Here is a 22,528-nt window from a genome sequence, read left to right as displayed (position 1 = left end):
ATTGATATGAATAAGAAAAAAAGATGTGGAAAATATATATCATTGAAACAGCAACCTAATAATAGCATAATATCAAGACAAATTTATGTTCACGTTCTCATTCTTGTTTTTATATGATTGTTTGGTGGTGGTTTTACGTTCCGTTTTCACTTCAGCCGTCAAAATTAGAACAAGTTTTGTCAAAATAGCACAATAAATAGTCAAGCAAAATACCAATCATGAAACAGAAGAATGACTGTGAAAAAACTGTAGGACAGTTTATCTCCATATCAAAAGTAACATACAAGAATTCATTGATTATCTTACAAATTAGAAAAAAATTGTAAAAGAAATTATTAGCAACACATAATTTATTTTCCCTCCTTATACCTGAAGCCTTGCATTGAAAAGTTATGTAGTTCATACTGTTGTTATCTAAATTGAAGATTGATAATATTTTATCTCATAAAAAATCCCATTGATATCAAACATAATTGCCAATCATTCAGCAAAAGTGAAGAAATTTACACTATAAAAAGAAATTATTTATTGTATAACAGAAAAGTTGTAGAATACATCAAGCTTATCAAATCATAATAAAATGTATCATCTATTACATCACAAACAAATAATTAATCAAATAGTTCAAAACTAATCTTTGCAAAATTATCTAAATTCAATTTCAATTAGTTTTTGGTTCTTTCTCCTTCAACCTCAGTACCTATACAAGTGTTTACTTATTTTCTAGACACTAGTCAGTTCAACATGGATTTTACCTAGATATGCTACTGCGATTCATTGTTAATACTGGGATACTATTTTTGGTGGATTTCCTGGGTAACAGTGAATCACAAATCTAAAGGTTCAACAAAGTATAAACTTTTTAAAGGCTTGTATGCAGACTCTGGCAAAACCACAAAATAAAATAATACAAAAATTTTTTTCCCTCAATATACGAAAACTGGTACCCACTAAAATAAATCCACAGTATACAGAAATCCATATACTTAGGGGATACAGCTAGATTCAGATGAGTTAACCATAGACTTATCAAAGTTGTGCTTGGGCAAATTTTACCATGTGAAAGAAATAGTTTTCCCTGATTCTTACCTCCGAGTGCACCAGCCCTTGCTTCTAAAGTGACCTGCCAAGTAAAAGCATCGCCTCTTATTTTCTCAGATTCTAATTCCTTTGTAGATCTTGGGAATGCATTTCTCCATAGTAACAACATTCTAGGTAAATGGTTTTTCACAACCGGTGTACCTATACAATAATCATTTCAACATATAATAAAATACATCATTGATTGAAGTTTTTCCAATAAAAACCACTTTAAAAAAAACAAATTTTGAAATATTTGAAACTGCTTTATGTACTTTTCATTTTTACAACAAATAATTGCTAAAATCAATGTCTAATTTAACTGTTGCACATTTGAGTTTTTGTGAAACAATTAAATGGCAATTTATTTTCATATAATGCAAATCAACAAAAATAGAAATTCCAGTCTTGAACCATGCTCTTAAAAGAACTTAATATTATTCTGGTAAATCATAAGTTTATCCATTAAAGTTTTGATACAATCAAAACAAAATAATTTGGCATCATAAAAATTCATCAAAAACTCCAGCACAATCAACACCTTCTGGAACCATCTTATTCATTCTTTACCTAATGTCATCAATGCTCCAAACAACAACCAACCAGACTGTGTTCTCTGTAGAGATAGTCTACTGTTCTGTAATGCAGTCCTCAACAACTCCTCTGCCAAATTAAATAATTGCTGAAAAATATCACAATATACCATGTGAATATGAAACATCACAATATACCATGTGAATATGAAACATCACAATATACCATGTGAATAATGAAACATCACAATATACCATGTGAATATGAATAAAACTAGATATCATTGAGATGGGAGCCATCTCTGTGGGCCCCGCTGTGAATAATGTGTGGTAAAAAATTTGTATCTTTATCATTGGACATGGGGTTGTCAAATGAAACCAAAGTTTTTGACCTTGACCTTTGACCTATGAAGTTGTACATAAATTATGACACACCCTCTGGTGTTGGTTTATATACATATCAAGTATAAACTTTGAAATCATAACGGTTCTCAAGATATAGAGCAGACACGATCTTTACCATAGGACATGGGGTTGTCAACTAAAACCAAAGTTTTTGACCTTGACCTTTGACCTAGGAAGTTGAACATACATTATGACACACCCTCTGGTGTTGGTTAATATACATATCAAGTATAAACTTTGAAATCATAACGGTTCTCAAGATATAGAGCGGACACGATCTTTACCATAGGACATGGGGTTGTCAACTAAAACCAAAGTTTTTGACCATTACCTTTGACCTAGGAAGTTGAACATACATTATGACACACCCTCTGGTGTTGGTTAATATACATGTCAAGTATAAACTTTGAAATCATAACGGTTCTCTAGATATAGAGCGGACACGATTTGTTACGGACGGACGGAGGGACAGACGGATAGACGGACGGACGGACAGACTGATCACTATAGGGCGGCCGCCATTCGGCGGGGCCCTAATGATACCAATGACACAAAAATGCAAAAGGTCATCTAGAGGTAAGAATACTTGAACAATTAAGTGCCTGCACAAATATATCAAGCTCTCTATTGCCCTCAGCCTTGAAAAGATGATCATAAATCTAATAGGGTTTTAATTCAACAATTTTGGGCTGAAATGGGATATTCCTAATATTTCTTGTAAGCACATTTTCAAATATTAATTGACTAAGTGTATTCACTTAAGAAAATTCATAGAAACTAATAAAAAAAAGATTGTATATCATAATTACAGTGTGCCTAACTTTTTAAATTAAATTCTTATGGTTCTTACCTTTCCCTTTGCATGAGGTATTCCTAAAGGACATTGGTATATGCCACCTAGAAGGGCAGCTATAGCACTGCTGTATCCAGACACAGCCTCAGGAGAACTCTTCAATTTATCCATTCTCTCTACACACCGATCTAATAGAGGAGTCAGTTGTGAGGGCAGAGCACGAGCTATACATCCCAGACACCATGATGCTGAGAGTCGCGAGGCTGGACTGGGATGTATCAATACTGACACAACTGGTTCTATAATACCTACAATGTAAATACATTAATGTGAGGGCAGAGGTTGACACAAAATTAACCAATGAAAATTGATTATATTTTATCTTTAAAGTATATTAGGGATAAATTCAACAGCTTGAACCTCTTATAAGGCTTGAACCTGAGTGTCTAATTTGGATCAAGAAAAGGTTGGTCCAGCCAAATATTTGAGTGTATTTCAGACGAATGATCTTGAAAAAATTCTATACAGCTGAATTTTATTATGAGTCATTTTTTTTTTTAATTTGTTCAATGTATTTTTAGCACTTTGCAATTTATTTAAATTGAAAGCATACTATCAATCTTAAGGTCACAAGCCAGAACATGCAGGCCATACCTGTTGCTGGTTCTGCTACTAAGGGACTAGCTGATGTTCCTAATCTGAGAACAAGACTTCCCAACTCATGCAGGGCACACACCAGGACATGTTGTCCACCCAGTATACTCTGTGACTTGGCATCATTGCTACTGTCAACTGCTGCCTCTCCTAAAATATAGGTAATGGTTCATGCATAGCCTGAATATAATTTTTTAAAACTTAGTTTGAACTTTTAATATACATTTTTTGAAGACATGTAGTAAGGGAGACAACTTATATTTTCTTTACATTTTCTGAGTCATAAACATGTATCTTGGGTGTTTTATTTTGTGTTTTTTATAAATATCTTAGAAAGATCTATCAGATAATCATAATAAACATCATTTTGAAATTTTTTAAAACATTTTTGATGAAGCTCATTTAGTTTTGATTAAGTTTCCAGACACTTCCTATGAAAATTATATACTAAACGAAGGAGAAAGATAAATCATAAAGAGATCAAAAGCTATACAGTACACTGAAATCCATCACAAAACATTTTATGATAAGTTTTTGACAATATGAATGATTTATTTATATCTCACCAACAGTATTCATCTGTTTGATTATAATTTGGCAGATTTCCTTGGCAGCTGCAATCTGAGCTTTCTCTCCCAATAATTCACCGATACAACATCGCATTATGAATAGGACGCACTTCCTGGCATAGACGGCATCCACATGGGTGGGTGTGGCCTTAGGATTGGCTACCAGGTTGAGGACATGGTTCAGGAAGAGTGAAATGTTACGTTCTAACCATAAACCGCCCATTGTTCTTACAAACCCTATGTAAGCCTGAAAAGACAGGTTAAAAATATTTACTGACCATGGACATAATACACAAGAAACCAGTGTGACAGTTTAAACCATTATATTGGTTATGAGACCAGTTAAATAAACTTTTTCAACGAAATGTCAGATAAAATGTTTTGAATATTTAGTTATATAATTATAGATCATCCAGCGAAATTTCTTGAGTACATTAAGTAATAACTGTCTACTGGACCGAATGGCCCCAGTAAACTAGTCGTACAATGACAAGGGGTGGATTCAGGCAGGGGCGTGCCCCCCCCCCCCCCCCCCCCCCTAAAATTTGCAAAGCAAGGGTTGTCCTCAGCGAGATATCTACATTGCACCCACTCTAGAAGAACATTTCGATAATTTTACCTACAAAAAATTCTCGCCTTGCTCCACTTGTAGAAAATTTAAGTGTGCACCCCCCTAACCTAAAATCCTGGATCTGCCCCTGATGACCTATAGTTGGTAACTTCTACGTCATTTGGTTTCTAGTGGAACGTTGTTTCATTGGCAATCACACCACATCTTATTTTTATACCTGATGAATTTAGCAAAATCTGCATTATTTTTCATAAGGTTAAACCTTTCATTTGTGTAACATTCTGAAAGAAACTGGTGGAATCTAGTGAATAGTGAAGTTATTGTTTCATTCTACTTACATGTGTAATGCCCACTCTGATTTCTCTGTTTATTTCTTTAGAGCTGCCTTTTATCATTTCACCAGAACTCTTTAAGAAACCAATACCTCCTTTCAGGAATCCTGATGCCAGTAGGGTTAGAACATCTTCTACTTTAACAAGCTTAGCTTTACCTGTAAAACAGAAAATGTTTTTACAGAATTATTGACTGTTTTCAAATTCCAAAATACAAAATGATAAATAGTTACCTTTTATATGAAAATGTTAAAACTTTGGCAAAATAAAATGGTCGGAATAAGGTATGATGGAGTTACTGCAAGAAATATAGAATAAACTGCTATAAACCTGCCAGGCTATGAATCACCATTAGATACTATTGTTAGAGGTTACATTTTAATGACAGGGTTACAGCACTGCAATAATTTAAATACTTAATTTATCCTAATGTTACCACCCCTTTTAAGGTTAAGAAATCATATTTAATTGGGTAATTCAACAGAGCTTTGGAAAACCAGACGTACAAACAGTTACAGTAGTTAAATTTACTTAGTCATTATTTTCTCAAATTCAGCACAAACATATTTGATGTAAAAAGAAAAAAAAAATTTATTACAAAGAATTCATCCCATAGTTATAACCTTAGTCAAGGTAAACACAGCAGAAAGAAAAGAAAACGGCCAATTACCAACTTCAATGGTGATTAAATATCTTCTTTTTTGTTCAATGAAAGATTATAGTTTTCTTTTTCAAGATTTTCAAAGGAGTTTGAGGTTTAAAGCTTATTATCAGATAAATCGAGTTTTTGTTTTGTTGGGTTGCTACCTAACACATATTTATATTATATTTAATGAATACAGCAGTTTTATTTCTTAAGGTTGATCATCATTAAGAACATTCTAGTAATTCATTAACTACATTTTGTATTTAGTCATTATTTGTTCACAGTAAGATTTATTAACAAATCCATCGACAAATACTGCACTCTATGTCAACACAATCCCCACTAACGAAGTACAGAATAAATAATTATTAGTTTCTTCAAATATTACAAATATTTACTCTGGCTACATGAATCTGACTATTCACCTATAAAATATGACAATTATGTAATCCCATCCCAGAAATTATCTATCATTTCTATTTACCAATCACTTAAACATGCTTCAACATTAATTATAGATGAAACTAAAATAGATTTTGATCGTTGAGAAATATTTTGATAAGCAAACTATGTTTTAGTATAATTTCATGTCATAACAACGCAATTTGAGGGGTAAAAAAATAATTAATGCACTTTTATTTTTGCTTTTTAAAAATTGACTTTTGCTGTTTGAAACTCTGTGGTTTTCATTCATTTGTTGATTCCAGGGCTTTTGAACTTAGTGGTTTTTAATTTTTTATTAGTTCACAAGCATGTAAACTTTGTGGTTTATTGGTTCACAGACTTTAAAAGGTTTCAAATCATGAAACACGGAAAATTCAGAAAAATAGAAATTTGTATTTCAATGCATATCAGATTAGGTGAAAAACTAAAAGAGTTGAAAGCATCACAATTATTGACCCCTAAAAAACAAAGGGAGATAAGGTTAATTTCTTTTAAGAGGTGCCTTCATTGAGTCCAAAAAGCAGTTCAATATGAAGTTTAAATAAATGTGGATAGTGTCCACATGTGGACACAGATGATGCCCCCGCTTGCATATCATATAGTTATAAAGGGACATAACTGAAGAACGGTAAAAGTGTCGCTACCCAAATTTGAACTTGATCTGAGTTTTGTGGTAATAAGCATTGTGTGTAAGTCTCATAACATTTGGTTGAGGCTAACTTAAGTAGAGAACAGAAACTAAAAATTCAGCAATTTTTCTATTTGTAAACACGCATAACTCTAGAACAGTTGTGTATAAGTTTTACAACATTTGATTGAGACAAACTAAAAAATTCAGCAATTTTTATGTTTATAAAGGGACATAAATCTAGAATGGTAAAAGTGTTGCCACCTAATTTCGTACTTAATCTGTATTATGTAGTAATAAGCATTGTGTATAAGTTTCATAACATTTGATTGAGGCAAACTCAAGTTAGAGAACTGAAACAAAAAAATTGTACTTGATCCTTACTGAGTTTTGTGGTAATGAATATTGTGTATAGGTTTCATAATGTTTGGCTGGGGAAAACTTCAGTTACAGAATGGAAACTAAAAAATTTTGCAATCTTTCTATTTATAAAGGGGCATAACTCAATAATAGTTAAAGTGACACTACCCAAATTCAACTTGATCTGTGTTTTATCAGTGGAAGTCAAAATTAAACATTGCATTGTATAAAGCATTGATTGTAGTTGATTCAACTATAATCATGGTCAAAAGAAGATAACTCCAATTTTAAAAATATATTATATAAACTTGATATTTAGAAGAAAATAAAAATTTTGCAATTTTTCCTTTTATAAAGGGGCATAACTCTAGATCGGTTAAAGTGACACCACCAAAATTCAAACTTGATCTGTGTTTTGTGGTAATAAGCATTGTGTATAAGTTTCATAACATTTGGTTGAGGCAAACTCAAGTTAGAGAACGGAAACCAATTTCGGGATGTACGTACGTACGTACGTGCGTACGTACGTACAGACGGACAAGGGTTAAACTTAATGCCCCCTCCGCTACGGCGGGGGCATAAAAAACAACAAGCATTATGAGATTCATTTACTTAAGCTCAGAAACAAAGGGAGATAACTACACTTACCCACAGGTGTCTTCACTGACTGAGCAGAATAAAGCAGTTCACCAAGAAGTTTACCAATAGCACAACGTGCATCATAATTAGATCCATCTAAAGCTCGGAAACAAAGGGAAGTAACTGTTTCTAGTTCTGCTGTATACATAAACTGTGCTTCTTTAACCAACTGCATCATGCACTGAAAGTAGCATTAGAAATGAAAGAAGTGCATTGTGTGTAGTCTATTGTATAAGAATACAGGTACATATGTACTTATTATTGTTATAACAGGGACAAACTTACAAAATATATGTTCCTGACCCATTGCCACGTTTAAATCAAAGTAGGTCAACAGCCCGGAAAAAAGTATGATGACCCCTTCCCTAAAAATTATTAAAACAGTAGGGACCCCATGTTTCCAAGATACTTTTGAGATGTCAGTTTGAATACCTAGCAGGTATTTCCATGGTAACTGACAGATTATTAACAACATGCTGGTGACTGAATAACTTGCTGACTGTTCTCTAAAATCCTGACAATTGTGAACTTCAAAGTTTCCAATATTTATATCAGACATTTTGGTCAAATGTTTTATTATGACTGGGAAAAGCCATTGTATCATACAATACCCTTGGTATAATTACAGGGATGGACTGTAGTCATTTGTATTTACCTTGGCTGCTGAACATCTTACAGACTTGGCCCTATCTGTCATACAGTATACTGTAGTATTGTGTATTTACATTGGCTGCTGAACATCTTACAGACATGGCCCTATCTGTCATACAGTATACTGTAGTATTGTGTATTTACCTTGGCTGCTGAACACCTTACAGACATGGCCCTATCTGTCATACTGTATACTGTAGTATTCTGTATTTACCTAGGCTGCTGAACATCTTACAGACATGGCCCTATCTGTCATACAGTATACTGTAGTATTGTGTATTTACCTTGGCTGCTGAACATCTTACAGACATGGCCCTATCTGTCATACAGTATACTGTAGTATTGTTTATTTACCTTGGCTACTGAACATCTTACAGACATGGCCCTATCTGTCATACAGTATACTGTAGAATAGTGTATTTACCTTGGCTGCTGAACATCTTACAGACATGGCCATATCTGTCATACAGTATCCTGTAGAATTGTGTATTTACCTTGGCTGCTGAACATCTTACAGGCATTGCCCTATCTGTCATACAGTATATTGTAGAATTGTGTGTTTACCTTGGCTGCTGAACATCTTACAGACATGGCCCTATCTGTCATACAGTATACTGTAGAATTGTGTATTTACCTTGGCTGCTGAACATCTTACAGACATGGCCCTATCTGTCATACAGTATACTGTAGTATTGTGTATTTACCTTGGCTGCTGAACATCTTACAGACATGGCCCTATCTGTCATACAGTATGCTGTAGTATTGTGTATTTACCTTGGCTGCTGAACATCTTACAGACATGGCCCTATCTGTCATACAGTATACTGTAGAATTGTGTATTTACCTTGGCTGCTGAACATCTTACAGACATGGCCCTATCTGTCATACAGTATACTGTAGCATTGTGTATTTACCTTGGCTGCTGAACATCTTACAGACATGGCCCTATCTGTCATACAGTATACTGTAGTATTGTGTATTTACCTTGGCTGCTGAACATCTTACAGACATGGCCCTATCTGTCATACAGTATACTGTAGTATTGTGTATTTACCTTGGCTGCTGAACATCTTACAGACATGGCCCTATCTGTCATACACTGTTTAGCTGCCTTATATATGTCTTTGTATATACCACCTCCTGCTGAGCCAAGACCCCCAATAACCTTCTCCAAGGTCAACATTATCTCACTGCGTCCTTGACTCTGAGAAATAAAAATATAACAATTATTGTACATATAAATTTAAAAGTTTATTGCTTAAAGTCATATGATTTTTGTCTTGCCAAATATAATCATATTCCTTGATAGAACATAGACAATCTCTTGTTTGGCTTATCACAAGTGGTTTCCCTAGCTTAAACTAATCTAAGCACAAACTTTAACATGTAACCTTTGCAAAAATTTCAAAGTCAATGAACCCTGACTCAGGGAACAGGGCCATATAATCCTAATGGAATTGAAATCTGCAAATTTTAATGCAGCTGCATATCAAATATCATTCTCCTTTAACCTAAACACAAACTTTAACATATAAACTAAGCAAAAGTTTCAGTCAATACACCATAACTAAGGAGGGGGGGGCCAATTAATCTCCATTGAAATGAGATGTGTCAATGTTAATTCCACTGCATACCAAATATCATTGACCTATATATCATTAGTGCTTTCCCTTAAACTGACCTAATCACAAACTTTTATCATTATTGATGCAGCAGATGACTGAACCAGCATGCCAAAGTCTAAGACACCAAACAATAAAACATATCCTTAAATTCTAATATTCCTAGTCTCTTCACCCATAATACCTTTGACATTAAGTGTTACATGAAAAGAAATAATATTTCTATGGCAACTGATTTAAAATAATTGCATTTTGACAATCACTAAAAATATTATTAATTTACAACTTTTTACATGATCAAAACAGTTTAATTTCAGGATTGAATCCCATTTTTCAACAAAATATTCAAGGTTAAGAACTGGGAATCCTCCATGAAATAGAGATATTTCAATATTATCTTAAAATCCCCCTTGGAATATGTACATGTATTTAATTTAATGTTTAATAATCTTAAAGTCTACGTCAATCCCTATTGATTTATGTGTTTACTACAGCATATTTCTAACCTAGATAATTTGACTAAACAGCCTGTCAGCCTGGCAGAAATCAACAACATCATTGCTGGAGATGGAAAGTCATGTAAAATTATTAAAATCGATGCCAAAGTGTCCATCATTTTACCATTCCATTTGTTATAATTACTTTAAATCAATATTAATAACAATACAAGAGTTTCCTTCTCCTCAATACACAGGAAGAGATTTACCCTGATAATTAACATATAGGCTTACAGTTAAGTTAATTGAACAGGTGCTTTGTAATATGATAACTTCATTACTCTCATTATCATCAGGTTTTATATCTCAATTTAAAAAAATTTAAGTTTCTGTTTTAAATTATAATATATTTGCTACACGATAACCCCCCCCCCCCCCCCCCCCCCCCCCCCAATCCCATATTATTTATGACTGGGTAGCCTACAGAATCCCTTAACCCTGGCTGGACCTACACCTCCAACAGAAAATCCATCCCTTACACTTTATGTCTGGTTAGCCTACAGAATCCCCAAACCTCTGACATCCCTCAAAAAAGTATTGACCTACATATATATAATACCAATAGAAACACTTTTTAAAGCTTCAGAAAACCCCCTGAAAAACAGTAACCAAATGACTATAGGACAACATAATCTCTAACACTAGAGGATTGCCAATAAACACAGCCTCCTTATTTTTCACACAACAATCATTTCTTTCCAGTCAATTACCAGGATATTTTATAAGTGATTAATGAGATGTCTGTCAGAGATAAATGTTTTTATCAGAACAGGTGCTGTCTATTATCATTGATCCATCAAACCATTTAACCTGCCTGACCAGATGCATTTTCATTATGACCTCATATAACCTTCCGCTTCTAAACAGTACAAACTCGTTCCATTAGTAATAGCCAAAAATATATAGGTGTTAAGGGTTTCTTGCCAAATAACTGCAGAATTGGTAGGTCATGATTTATTTTTTGTCACATGTCAGAAAAAATTTGGGTCTTCACTGAGTTTCAGTATTATATTGTTTTACCTGAATTTTCCAATGCAATAGTTTTCTTTTAATAAATAGCATGGTTGGATGACACGTTATGAAATGTGGGTTATAGGGGGTAAAAAAAAATTGAGATCTGTGGAAAAAGAAGGACAAAAACAGTAGAAAAAAAAGCGGGATTTGTGAAATGAGTGAACATGGTTTTGATCAATTTGACATTTTTTATAGAATATTTTAGCAGTTATCAGAACAAATATGGTGGTGACAAATAAAGTGAAAGGGGGAACCTATACACACATATTTTTTATTTGGCCTAAAAAGAACCTCTGATCCAGGTTATATTTGGACAGCTAAAATCGATGACCATATCCCCATCACCCCTGTCTCCATCCTTCCAGCCCTCCCTCCATTTCATCCTATCATCCTAAACAAAAAAAACTTTTGCCCTCTAAATGATAACAAGGATTTGAGTAATAAATAATATATCTGTCAGAGGGTTTATATGGACAGGTGATGTCTGTAATCACATCATCAACAAACCATTTAAATACTTAACCCGACAGTTAAATGATCACCAAGTGGTTTATCTACTTCATACATTATACTGATACTTTCTCTTCCTACATACATCCTAAATAAAGATTACTTTTTCATGCTTTAAATAACTTGTTGTTTGTGGTAGATCTTTGCCAAACTAAAGTCGGAAGCCTGTAATTCAGTGGTTGTAGTTTGTTGCTGTATATCATATTTGCTTTTGGTTTACTGTTTTGTACATAAATCAGGCCATTAGTTTTCTAATTTGAAATGTTTTTCATTTGTCATTTTGGGAGCCTTTTATAGCTTGCTGTGCAGAATGGGTTTTGTTCATTGTTCAAGGCTGTACAGTGACCTATAATTGTTAACCTTCTACATCATTTGGTCTCTGGTGGAGGGCTGTCTCATTGGGAATCATACCACATCTTCTTATTTTTATATTAGGAGAGGTTTACTTTCTGTTCCTACAGTACATACATCCTCTACCTGTAGTTATTTTTGATGAATTTGTTGTTAGTGGTAGATCTTTGCCAAACTAGTTACTCTCTTTTAATCAATTCTGCTGACATATGTCTTCCACCATTACATGTAAATTGCATTCTAGTCAGCACCCATTTAAATCTTAGTTATGACTGATATATGATGAAGACTGAATTGAGACTTTACAAGCAGATATTTTAACAGGGAACATTTACTTTAATATGCCAACATGTTTCTGGCATTATAAGAGGAATGTACTGGCATGTTTCTCATTTTAAATGTGTTTACATTTCACATCTGCAAATCAATATGTTACAAATACAGTTGAAAGGGCAATTTCTGCCAAATAAAATATTTTTTTCTGTAAATGTGCTATTTGAAGATTTCTACTGAGAATAGAAACAGATTTTGGGTATACATGTCACAGCAATCCAACAACAAATTAACAAAATACATATATATTGTTACATACAATCTTCGACAATAGACATGTGTCTATACAATTTAAGACTTGTTACAAGTCTTTTCTTTTTGATTTCCTTTGATTCTTACTAACTGATTTGTTCACTGAGAACTGTCATAATACAGATTACACCAGGACAATGGCAAACATGTAGTAGTAATTTTGTAAAAAAATAGGGGGGGGGGGGGTTAATTTTTCTTAAAGAGTTAGTTTCCTAAAGCTTGTAGATTAATACTTTGTTTGACTTGCTTGCTTTGCTTGCTTTGTTAATATAAATAGGCAGAGTTAAACCTGTATACATTATATTTAGATTTGATTGGACATTATCAAATAATCAAATTTAAGTATAATGTATACAGGTTTAACTGCGCCTATTTATATTTATATTGTTTGCAGATGTCAATCTTAATTACAATGCTTGAGCAGATGGTTTACACAAACAAAGCAAGCAAGTCAACCAAAGTCTTAATCTACAAGCTTTAGGAAATAAGCTCTAAAAAAAATTCTGGTTCCAAACTTTGAAGGAAGAAATATTTTGATCAAGCAGAGGGAAAAACAATTCTGATTGGGAGTTTTTGCCATTCAATTTAATATTTAGTCTTCAAACAAACAAAAATATTTGATGCCAATTCTCTAACAAAAACATTAATACAAGCAATATGCAATGATGAGGTTCAATTTTTCCCACCAGAAACACACCTGTACATTCACTGGCATTGTGTTATTACTTTTAGGTGTTAAGTATCTGTTATGATATTGCCTGTCAGACTGATGACAAAGTTTTGATATTTATTGAACATCAGTGATAGGTTCATTTGTGTTACACTTTGACTAATTTCATGGTTATATCAAATCAATCTGGCACAATAGTATGTCTGGCATGGCTGAAACTGGCTTCAAATCAACTAATTAATTTTCCTCTCAACAAATTCTTTCTCAAGATGTATTATATCAGGATTGCTCTTACACTGATCACTCAACAAATCTGTTTCAGAAGAGTTTTGGAAAGTGCTCAAGATCTCCCAGTATTATATCATGCACGTAAGGTTATTACATAATTACTTCAGTGTATTCCAGATCATTTCAAAATCTACTGCTTTAAGTTCAGAGCCATTATTGTTTATCATTCAAACATTAGTTATTCTAAGTTAATTATCATGACGACCTTATCTTTATAATCATTCTCCTACTCCTCCCACCTTTCATCTTTCTATTTTTTAAACAACATGTAGCATCATTTCAGGCTTAAAGGATTCAGACATCAAAGCCACCACTTTTACTCTTAGATAAAGATATTAAGCAATGAGATTTTCTTGCAGAATTCAATTTAGGGACATACCAGAAATATATGAGTATGTATGCACTTAGAAAGGATGTCAAGTGTCATTTTTCTATCACCCCAGACACCAAAAATATAATTGAAAAAAACCCTACATGATTCTTGAGGCTGTTGTCCAAAAATACAACCACCCACCAAATTCTATTTTAAAGCACCTCCTGACCTCCACGCCCCCAAAAAAAAATGTTCAACCATAAAAGAAATTTAAATTCAAACAATATATTTCCTTTTTCTTCTTATCTAATTTTCAAACAGCAATAATTCTGCACAACTGAAAAAAAATATAATTGAGCAGCTAAGATCTAAGACTGCAACAAAATGTAATTAAAAAATTTTGTACAATGTTTCTGCAAACTATGTGAACTTGTGTGTTAAAATAATTTGCTATTAGAGACCCTAAAAAAAATCAGCCCCACAAAAAATACAATGTCTTTTTAAACTATATATGGTAGAAACAATTTTACAAAGTCTCATTCAATTTCATGAAAACTGTAGATTTTTTGCTTTTGTGAGGAAAAAGATGTCACCCCCCAGAAAGATAAAGGAATAAAAAATGTCTGAAGGTACGACATAACAATACCTCTGGTTTTAAATATATGAAATTCTTAATTTTTTTATTTTATAAATTCTAGAACCATTTAAATTCTTTAAAGAATTAATGAGTTTTGAATACCATTTTCACATGGTTGCCTTATCTTCTCCCCCTCTCCCTACATTACACTGACAACATTCCTTGTCTTCTCCCCCTCTCCCTACATGACATTGAAAACATTCATTCACTTCTCCTCCTCTCCCTACAGTACACTATTACACTGACAATGTTCCTTCACTCCTCCCCCTCTCCCAACATTACATTGACAACATTCCTTCACTTCTCCCTCTCTCCCTACATTACACTGACAACTTTCCTTCACTTCTGCCCCTCTCCCTACATTACACTGACAATGTTCCTTCACTTCTGCCCCTCTCCCTACATTAAAATGACAACTTTCCTTCACTTCTCCCAACATTACATTGACAACGTTCCTTCACTTCTCCCCTCTCCCTACATTACACTGAAAACATTCCTACACTTCTCACCCCTCCCTACATTACACTGAAAACATTCCTTTACTTCTCCCACTCTCCCTACATTACACAGACAACGTTCCTTCACTTCTGCCCCTCTCCCTACATTACAATGACAATGTTCATTCACTTCTGCCCCTCTCCCTACATTACATTGATAATGTTCCTTCACTTCTGCCCCTCTCCCTACATTTCACTGACAGTGTTCCTTCACTTCTCACCCTCTCCCTACATTACAATGAGAACGTTCCTTCACTTCTCCACCTCTTCCTACATTACATTGACAATGTTCCTTCACTTCTCCACTTTCTCTACATTACAATGACAACGTTCCTTCACTTCTGCCCTTCTCCCTACATTACACTGCCTACTTTCCTTTACTTCTCCCCCTCTCCCTACATTACACTGACAACGTTCCTTCACTTCACCCCCTATTCCTACGTAACATTGACAATGTTCCTTCACTTCTCCCCCTTTCCCTACATTACATTGACAACATTCCTTCACTTCTGCCCCCTCTCTACATTACAATGACAACATTCCTTCACTTCTGCCCCTCTCCCTACATTACATTGACAACGTTCCTTCACTTCCGCCCCTCTCCCTACATTACAGACAACGTTCCTTCACTTCTGCCCCTCTCCCTACATTACATTGACAACATTCCTTCACTTCTCCCCCTCTCCCTACATTACAATGACAATGTTCCTTCACTTCACCCCCTATTTATACGTTACATTGACAATGTTCCTTCACTTCTCCCCCTTTCCCTACATTACATTGACAACGTTCCTTCACTTCTCCCCTATTCCTACATTACATTGACAAACTTCCTTCTTTTCTCCCTACACCACAATAACTTCACTCCCTACCTCATCCCTGACCCTATATCCTGCTACAGCTATAATATTTACCTCAGCATTCTTTAAAGCCTTGATGAGTATTTGTACAGTATCTTCAAATGATCGTCCCGTCATCCTCCCGAGCTTTTCATACATTGCTCCCAAGCAAGCAATGGCTGCACTGCAAATAGAAAGGATTATATACCGTATATCAGGTTTTTTTGGTATTGGCTTTTTTTTCGCAATTTGATGACAAAATGAGCAGGTTAAATTTTCACTGCGTATAATTTTTCGCTGATTGGGAAAATACATGTGAATAAACTGCTTCGCTGAGCGCAGCTGGATACTCCCACAGAGGTCCAACCCTGAACAGTTGCGGCAAAAATGGACACAATATTCAAGCTTGATACAGGTCTGAATTTGGATTGTAATTAAATATTTGACATATTATAGGTTTCTGAATAAATGTAGTCAAAGAACTTGAAATTGGTAATATGAATGGAATTTATATTCAATTAAAGATTTCTTGCTGTTGTGCAATTCACTGTGCTGTTCAGTGTTGCGCAATGCTTAGTGAATCTGTTGTCAGACTATAAACAAATAAAGTCAATTTCTTCTCAATGTCATATTTGAAATTTATGAAAATCAATAGGGAGATTACATCAATAGCTATAAATAATTCACCAAAGTTTCATGAGAACTCTGAAAGCATTTTTGAGTTATTGTCCAAAAACTGGAAAATCCACCCTTTTTTAATGAATAAAACCCCATAACTCAGAAATCTAAAATCTTAAATTTATAAAACTCTAAAGGGAGCTTACATCAACAGATATAAACAATTCACCAAAGTTTCATGAGAACTGCTGAAAGCATTTTTGATTTTTTGTCTGAAAACTGGAAAATCCCCCTTTTTTTATGAATAAAACCCTGTAACTCGGAAATGTAAAATCTAGTATATATAAAAATCGAAAGGGAGCTCATGTCAATAGATATAAACAATTCACCACAATTTCTTGCAAGTTGGTGAAAGCATTCTTGAGTTATTGTCCGAAAACTGGAAAATCCCCCTTTTTTAATGAATAAAACCCCATAACTCGAAAACGTAAAATCTAAAATTTATAAAAAACGAAAGGGAGCTCACGTCAATAGATATAAACAATTTACCAAAGTTTTATGCAAATTGGTAAAAGCGTTTTTTAGTTAATGTCCGACATGTTGATGACGGACGGACAGACGGACGGACAGACGGACAACGGTATACCATAATAAGTCCCGTAAACGGGCGTATAAAAAGCTGTCACAAATCTTGTTAATAAATTTATGCTTTAAAACATTGGTACAAATTATCCTGTCATAAGGTAATGCACAAGTTATATTTTTTTTTTCTGAATTATTTTGGTTTATGTTACAGAACAATGGGAGTCAAACTGTCCCATTTGGGAGTTATACTTGAAAAGCCTTTTTGGAGTATGACCTTCAAATGCCAAGTCAGTTGGCAACTATGAGTAAAAACTATGTATAAATATTCTGACTCTACTGTTTTCACTGCAAGCACAACACAACAAGTTAATGCTCTGATTATTAAACAGATATATCAATTCATATTACTGCATAATGTAGCACAGCATCCATCATCATATATACCCTAATTACTTATGACAACAGACTTACAGTTTTGTTGGCAGGAAGCTTGGAGAATCATCCTTGTTCTTTATAATATCATTGCATTTGCCGATCGTATGAAACAAGTCAAAGGAATCTCCAACAACAAACAATGTGGCGAGGTTTCTGGCTAGTAACTTTCTTGTTGGCGGACCCGGAGATTCACTAATTTGATTTATTAATTGTTCCACTAATTTCTTCTGTTTTTCTTTTATATCAGACTGAAAAAAAAAAAAAAATAATAATAAAATGTGTTATGCCATCTTTATATAAGTTTAGTGAAGTTGACTCCTATCTAATCATGACAAACCTTCTGGAAAAGCTTCAATCAATATTTCAAAAAAATTCTAAAGGGGTTCTGTGGAACCTGTGGAACCTGTGTCTCGCCTGCTGTCAGTGTAAAAGTGTATGTTAAAGTGTAATGTTGACTTAACTATAGGCTCTAAAGAGCCTGTGTCGTTCACCTGCATCTTCAACAATGGCCACTTTTTAGTAATAAACTGTTAACACAGAGATATGTCTCGCCTTTTTGTTATTTTGAAAATGCAAATGTTGAAATTAAAATAGCAATACTTTTACATGTAAGTTATGCAAATATTCAAAGTCAATGAACCATGACTGAAGGTACATGGCTAAACAATCTTCATGGAAATGAGATGTGCCAATGCTAATACAACTGCATACCAAATACCATTGACTTATCATAAGTCGTTCCCTTTAAACAAACCTAAACACAAACATTAACTTGTAAAACTTTGTAAAAGTTTCAAAGTCAATGAACCATGATGAGGGGTTGGGGCTATATAATCTCAATGGAAACTAGACTTGCAAATGCCAATAAATTTCCATACCAAATATCGTTGTCTTAACATTAACGGTTCATCTTAAACTGATCTAATCACAAACTAATACATGTAAACTAAGCAAAAGTTTCAAAGTCAATAGACCATGACTGAGGGAGCGGGGCCAAATATTCTCCATGGAAATGAAATGTGCTAATGCTAATATACAACTTCAAACTAATAAACATTGGCCTACCACTAATGGTTCCCCTTGAACTGTTCTAATCACAAACTAAAACATGTAAACTAAGCAAAAGTTTCAAAGTCAATAGACCATGACTGAGGGGTGGGGCCAAATAATCTCCATGGAAATGAGATATGCCAATGCTTATGCAACTGCATACCAAATATCATTGACCTATATATATATATAGCTACCACTTGTGGTTCCCCATAAACTGACCTAATCACAAACTAATACATTAAAACTTACAAAAGTTTCAAAGTCAATAGACCATGACTGATGGGGCGGGCCAAAATAACCTCATGGAAATGAGATATGCCAATGCTTATACAACTGCATACCAAATATCATTGACCTACCACTTGTGCTTCCCCATAAACTGACCTAATCACAAACTAGTACATGTAAACTAAGCAAAGTTTAAAAGTCAATAGACCATGACTAAGGGGGCAGGGCCAAATAATCTCCATGGTAATGAGATGTGCCAATGCTAATACAACTGCATAACAAATATCATTGACCTACCACTAGTGGTTCACCATAAACGAGACCTAATCACAAACTAATACCTTGTTGATGCCACCTCTGACGCCGGAAACAGCTACCTATGTCTCGCTTTTTTTTTTGCCAATACATTTGCATACCGAATATCATTGACTTAACATTAGTGGTTCATCTTAAACTGACCTAATCACAAACTAATACATGTAAACTAAGCAAAAGTTTCAAAGTCAATAGACCATGACTGAGGGGTAAGGACCAAATATTCTCCATAGAAATGAGATGTGCTAATGCTTATACAACTGCATACCAATTATTATTGACCTACCACTAACAGTTCCCCTTAAACTGACTTAATCACAAACTAATACATGACCTTGACTGAGGGGGCGGGGCCAAATAATCTCCATGGTAATGAGATGTGCCAATGCTAATACAACTGCATACCAAATATCATTGACCTACCACTAGTGGTTAACCATGAAATAGACCTAATCACAAACTAATACATTGTTGACGCCGCCGTCGTCGTCGATGCCGGATAACAGATACCTATGTCTCGCTTTTTGACGCCGTCAAGGCGAGACAAAAATGGTAAAATAGGTCATTCAAGGGCAGTAACTCCTATAAGAAGTGACTTAGTTAATAAGTAGAGCTCAACATTCTGAACATTTTTGTTCCCGTCAGAATTTCTCTTTTTAAAGTGGTTTTATAAATAGGCAAAACTTGCATTTACCTTGATGTTTCTCCCTCCCTTAGAAAGTTTTACGCTTGACAAAAGAAAACTTGAAAACATCTCCTCACGCATTTTGATGTTGCTGATAACTTCTACTCAAGACATTGTGACATTGCCAATAACTTCTCCTCAGACTGTCTGCTAATGTATCAAAGTCCTGATAGGTAAATTACAGAGCGACTGAACTGGGTGGTATAGGCGAAGGAAAAGGTAAATTACAGAGCGACTAAGCTGGGTGGTATAGGCAAAGGAAAGGACAATAAATGTACAATTTGTTCAGGCAAAAAAAATATATAATTGTTTCCTGTGTCATGTGTGCAGTTGGTAGGTATGTGAAGTAATTTCAATTTTTGAAATATTTAACATAGAATAGATTGAGACAAAGTCAGTATATATATATATATATAGGGAAACAAAATATTGTATACAGGGAAATGTTCTGGACTTTATTAACGGGAAACAAAAAAACTGGTTTTTTTTGCTTCACTAGCAGCTGTGTCTATACACGTAAACATGTACCAGTATATAACTTTATTCTAAAACTTACTTTCTGTGCTGCAGATAGAACTTTATCCAGAAACCTCAGCCATTCAAATACAAATACTGGTCTTTTATTTTCAGGAATTTTTTTGAAAGCTTCTTCATTCAATAATAAACTATGTGCCAATTCCATTTTCACAGGTTACTGAAAAATATCAAGAAGTCACTGAAATAGATCCATAATTTCCTAAAAATATCACCAAAGTGCAAAAAATGTACATTTGTATTACATCCAAAATGTGCAAAGTACTGAAAATATCCACAAGGAATAATGATTTGATAATACCCACTAATAAGTACAAATTACATATACATGTATATATAGATCTCCACAAATTGCAACATATTTAAAATATCCACAAATTAAAGTTCCAAGTATTGAAAATATCCACAAATTATTAAAACCTCTTCAACACATATCCACAATTTAAGTTAGTTAACTTATGAAAATCAATCACAAATCATTCAGATAATCCTGATTAAATCAAAACATCAGATACATGTAACTATCCATTTCACAATACATTTCATATTATGAATATGCAAACCTGCTGTTGACGTGGAAGTACATGTTAGTTCTGAGTGGTTCTATTACATACAGATGTAGCTACTCTCACTGCTCACGTTTGTGACTATGGAATGTTTATGATTATAAAATCTTTGTAATCAGTCAGTCACTGCTGTACATCATAAGGGGAGAGTTAACCAACTGTTAAATATAAGTCTAATTAACTACTGAGCAGGAAATAGAATGCCCTTTGTATTCAAAGAAGATATTTTTTTTTCGTTTTCTGTTTGTTTACCTTTTTTTATAAAACATTTTGTAAAAGGGGGAATGTGGATGGATTAAGAGCTTAAACATTTAGGATGTCAATTTATCAAGCATCCACAGTTTGTTTCCCTTTATATTAATTAGTTACTTAGGTTTTTATGTAAAACTAGTGAACAGAAAAATTGTCTTTCCATTGTGGAATAATCTACCTATAATAGATTGGCCTTTGTAAATGCCTTTTTATTTAAAACATAATTATGCTGCCTGTTCTTCCTCTGGTACATGTATATTAGAATCTGGGTACATGTTTATAAAATTTTTACACTCATGCCTTGTTCTATCAAAAATCCTAATGAATTTCTCCCTGGGTTTATTATAAATATTTGTTGACCATGTGATGCAATTTATCTCAACACTTGTGATCAATATCATGGCAAGACCTTTTAAGTATTTTTCCATTCAACAGAAATGTCCCTTGAGTAAAATTTTCAATCTTCAAATAAAGACTTCCCACATCCTTGTGATGTCAAATGTTACGTCTAAATTGTAAAATCTATTGTCTAAATCGTAAAATCTATTATCGGTATGAAAAGAGATACAATACATATTATAAAACTAACTTCATCTGTTATTGATTCCAAACTAGGACAACCAATCATTGTCTACTGCATTCTCTATAGATGACTCATTTTTGTTTACAGTCTATCAGTAAAAAATATTCATACCATATACAGATCAATTCAATTTGTATGACATACTTTTGTAATTACATCAATATGTATGACATACTTTTTCAATTTCATCAATTTGTGGGAAAATAAAAAGAAATCCCATAATTACATACTAGTATATATATATTTCCACAAAGATGCCATTAAACTGATTGGATATCATGCATTTATCATGTTTTCCTTCACATAAAGTCAAATTGCTAAAAGACTACACTCCTTATTTCTTGAAATCTTCCATATCGAATTTACCATAATACCTTGGTGTAGATTAGAAACATCCAATCCAGCTAAAGAAATCAGAATTTTGTTAATGGAAAGCAGGAATTTAATGTTGTACCAAAATCATACAATTTTAAAGTCAGTACTAGAGACTCCTACATTATCCTAGGTCCCTGAATCTCTCAACTGGCCATATTTCATATTTTTCAT

At 33.8% G+C, this 22,528-nt stretch overlaps 1 protein-coding gene across 14 annotated transcripts in view; it reads right to left on the bottom strand.

Annotated features, from left to right (window-relative positions):
• Nucleotides 1-22,528, bottom strand: part of LOC127739262 (HEAT repeat-containing protein 5B-like) — a 70,237-nt gene that overhangs the window by 30,514 nt on the left and 17,195 nt on the right. For 2 of the 14 annotated variants that reach the window (XM_052250892.1, XM_052250893.1), the window contains exons 2-12: nucleotides 20,604-20,741; nucleotides 17,803-18,014; nucleotides 16,204-16,312; nucleotides 9,360-9,509; nucleotides 7,664-7,835; nucleotides 4,944-5,095; nucleotides 4,032-4,281; nucleotides 3,466-3,615; nucleotides 2,869-3,119; nucleotides 1,651-1,762; nucleotides 1,090-1,242 (exon numbers count right to left, since the gene is read on the bottom strand). In XM_052250892.1, the coding sequence (XP_052106852.1) occupies nucleotides 1,090-1,242; nucleotides 1,651-1,762; nucleotides 2,869-3,119; nucleotides 3,466-3,615; nucleotides 4,032-4,281; nucleotides 4,944-5,095; nucleotides 7,664-7,835; nucleotides 9,360-9,509; nucleotides 16,204-16,312; nucleotides 17,803-18,014; nucleotides 20,604-20,729 (1,837 nt within the window). In that variant the 5' untranslated portion in view covers nucleotides 20,730-20,741. The other 12 variants (XM_052250894.1, XM_052250895.1, XM_052250904.1 and 9 more) reach the window with 12 other exon arrangements.

Source organism: Mytilus californianus, unplaced genomic scaffold (assembly GCF_021869535.1).
Source record: "Mytilus californianus isolate M0D057914Y unplaced genomic scaffold, xbMytCali1.0.p SCAF_4, whole genome shotgun sequence".
Taxonomy (NCBI): domain Eukaryota; kingdom Metazoa; phylum Mollusca; class Bivalvia; order Mytilida; family Mytilidae; genus Mytilus; species Mytilus californianus.
The sequence above is the reverse complement of the archived record's forward strand: the minus strand, read 5'-3'. Positions and strand labels throughout refer to the sequence as shown.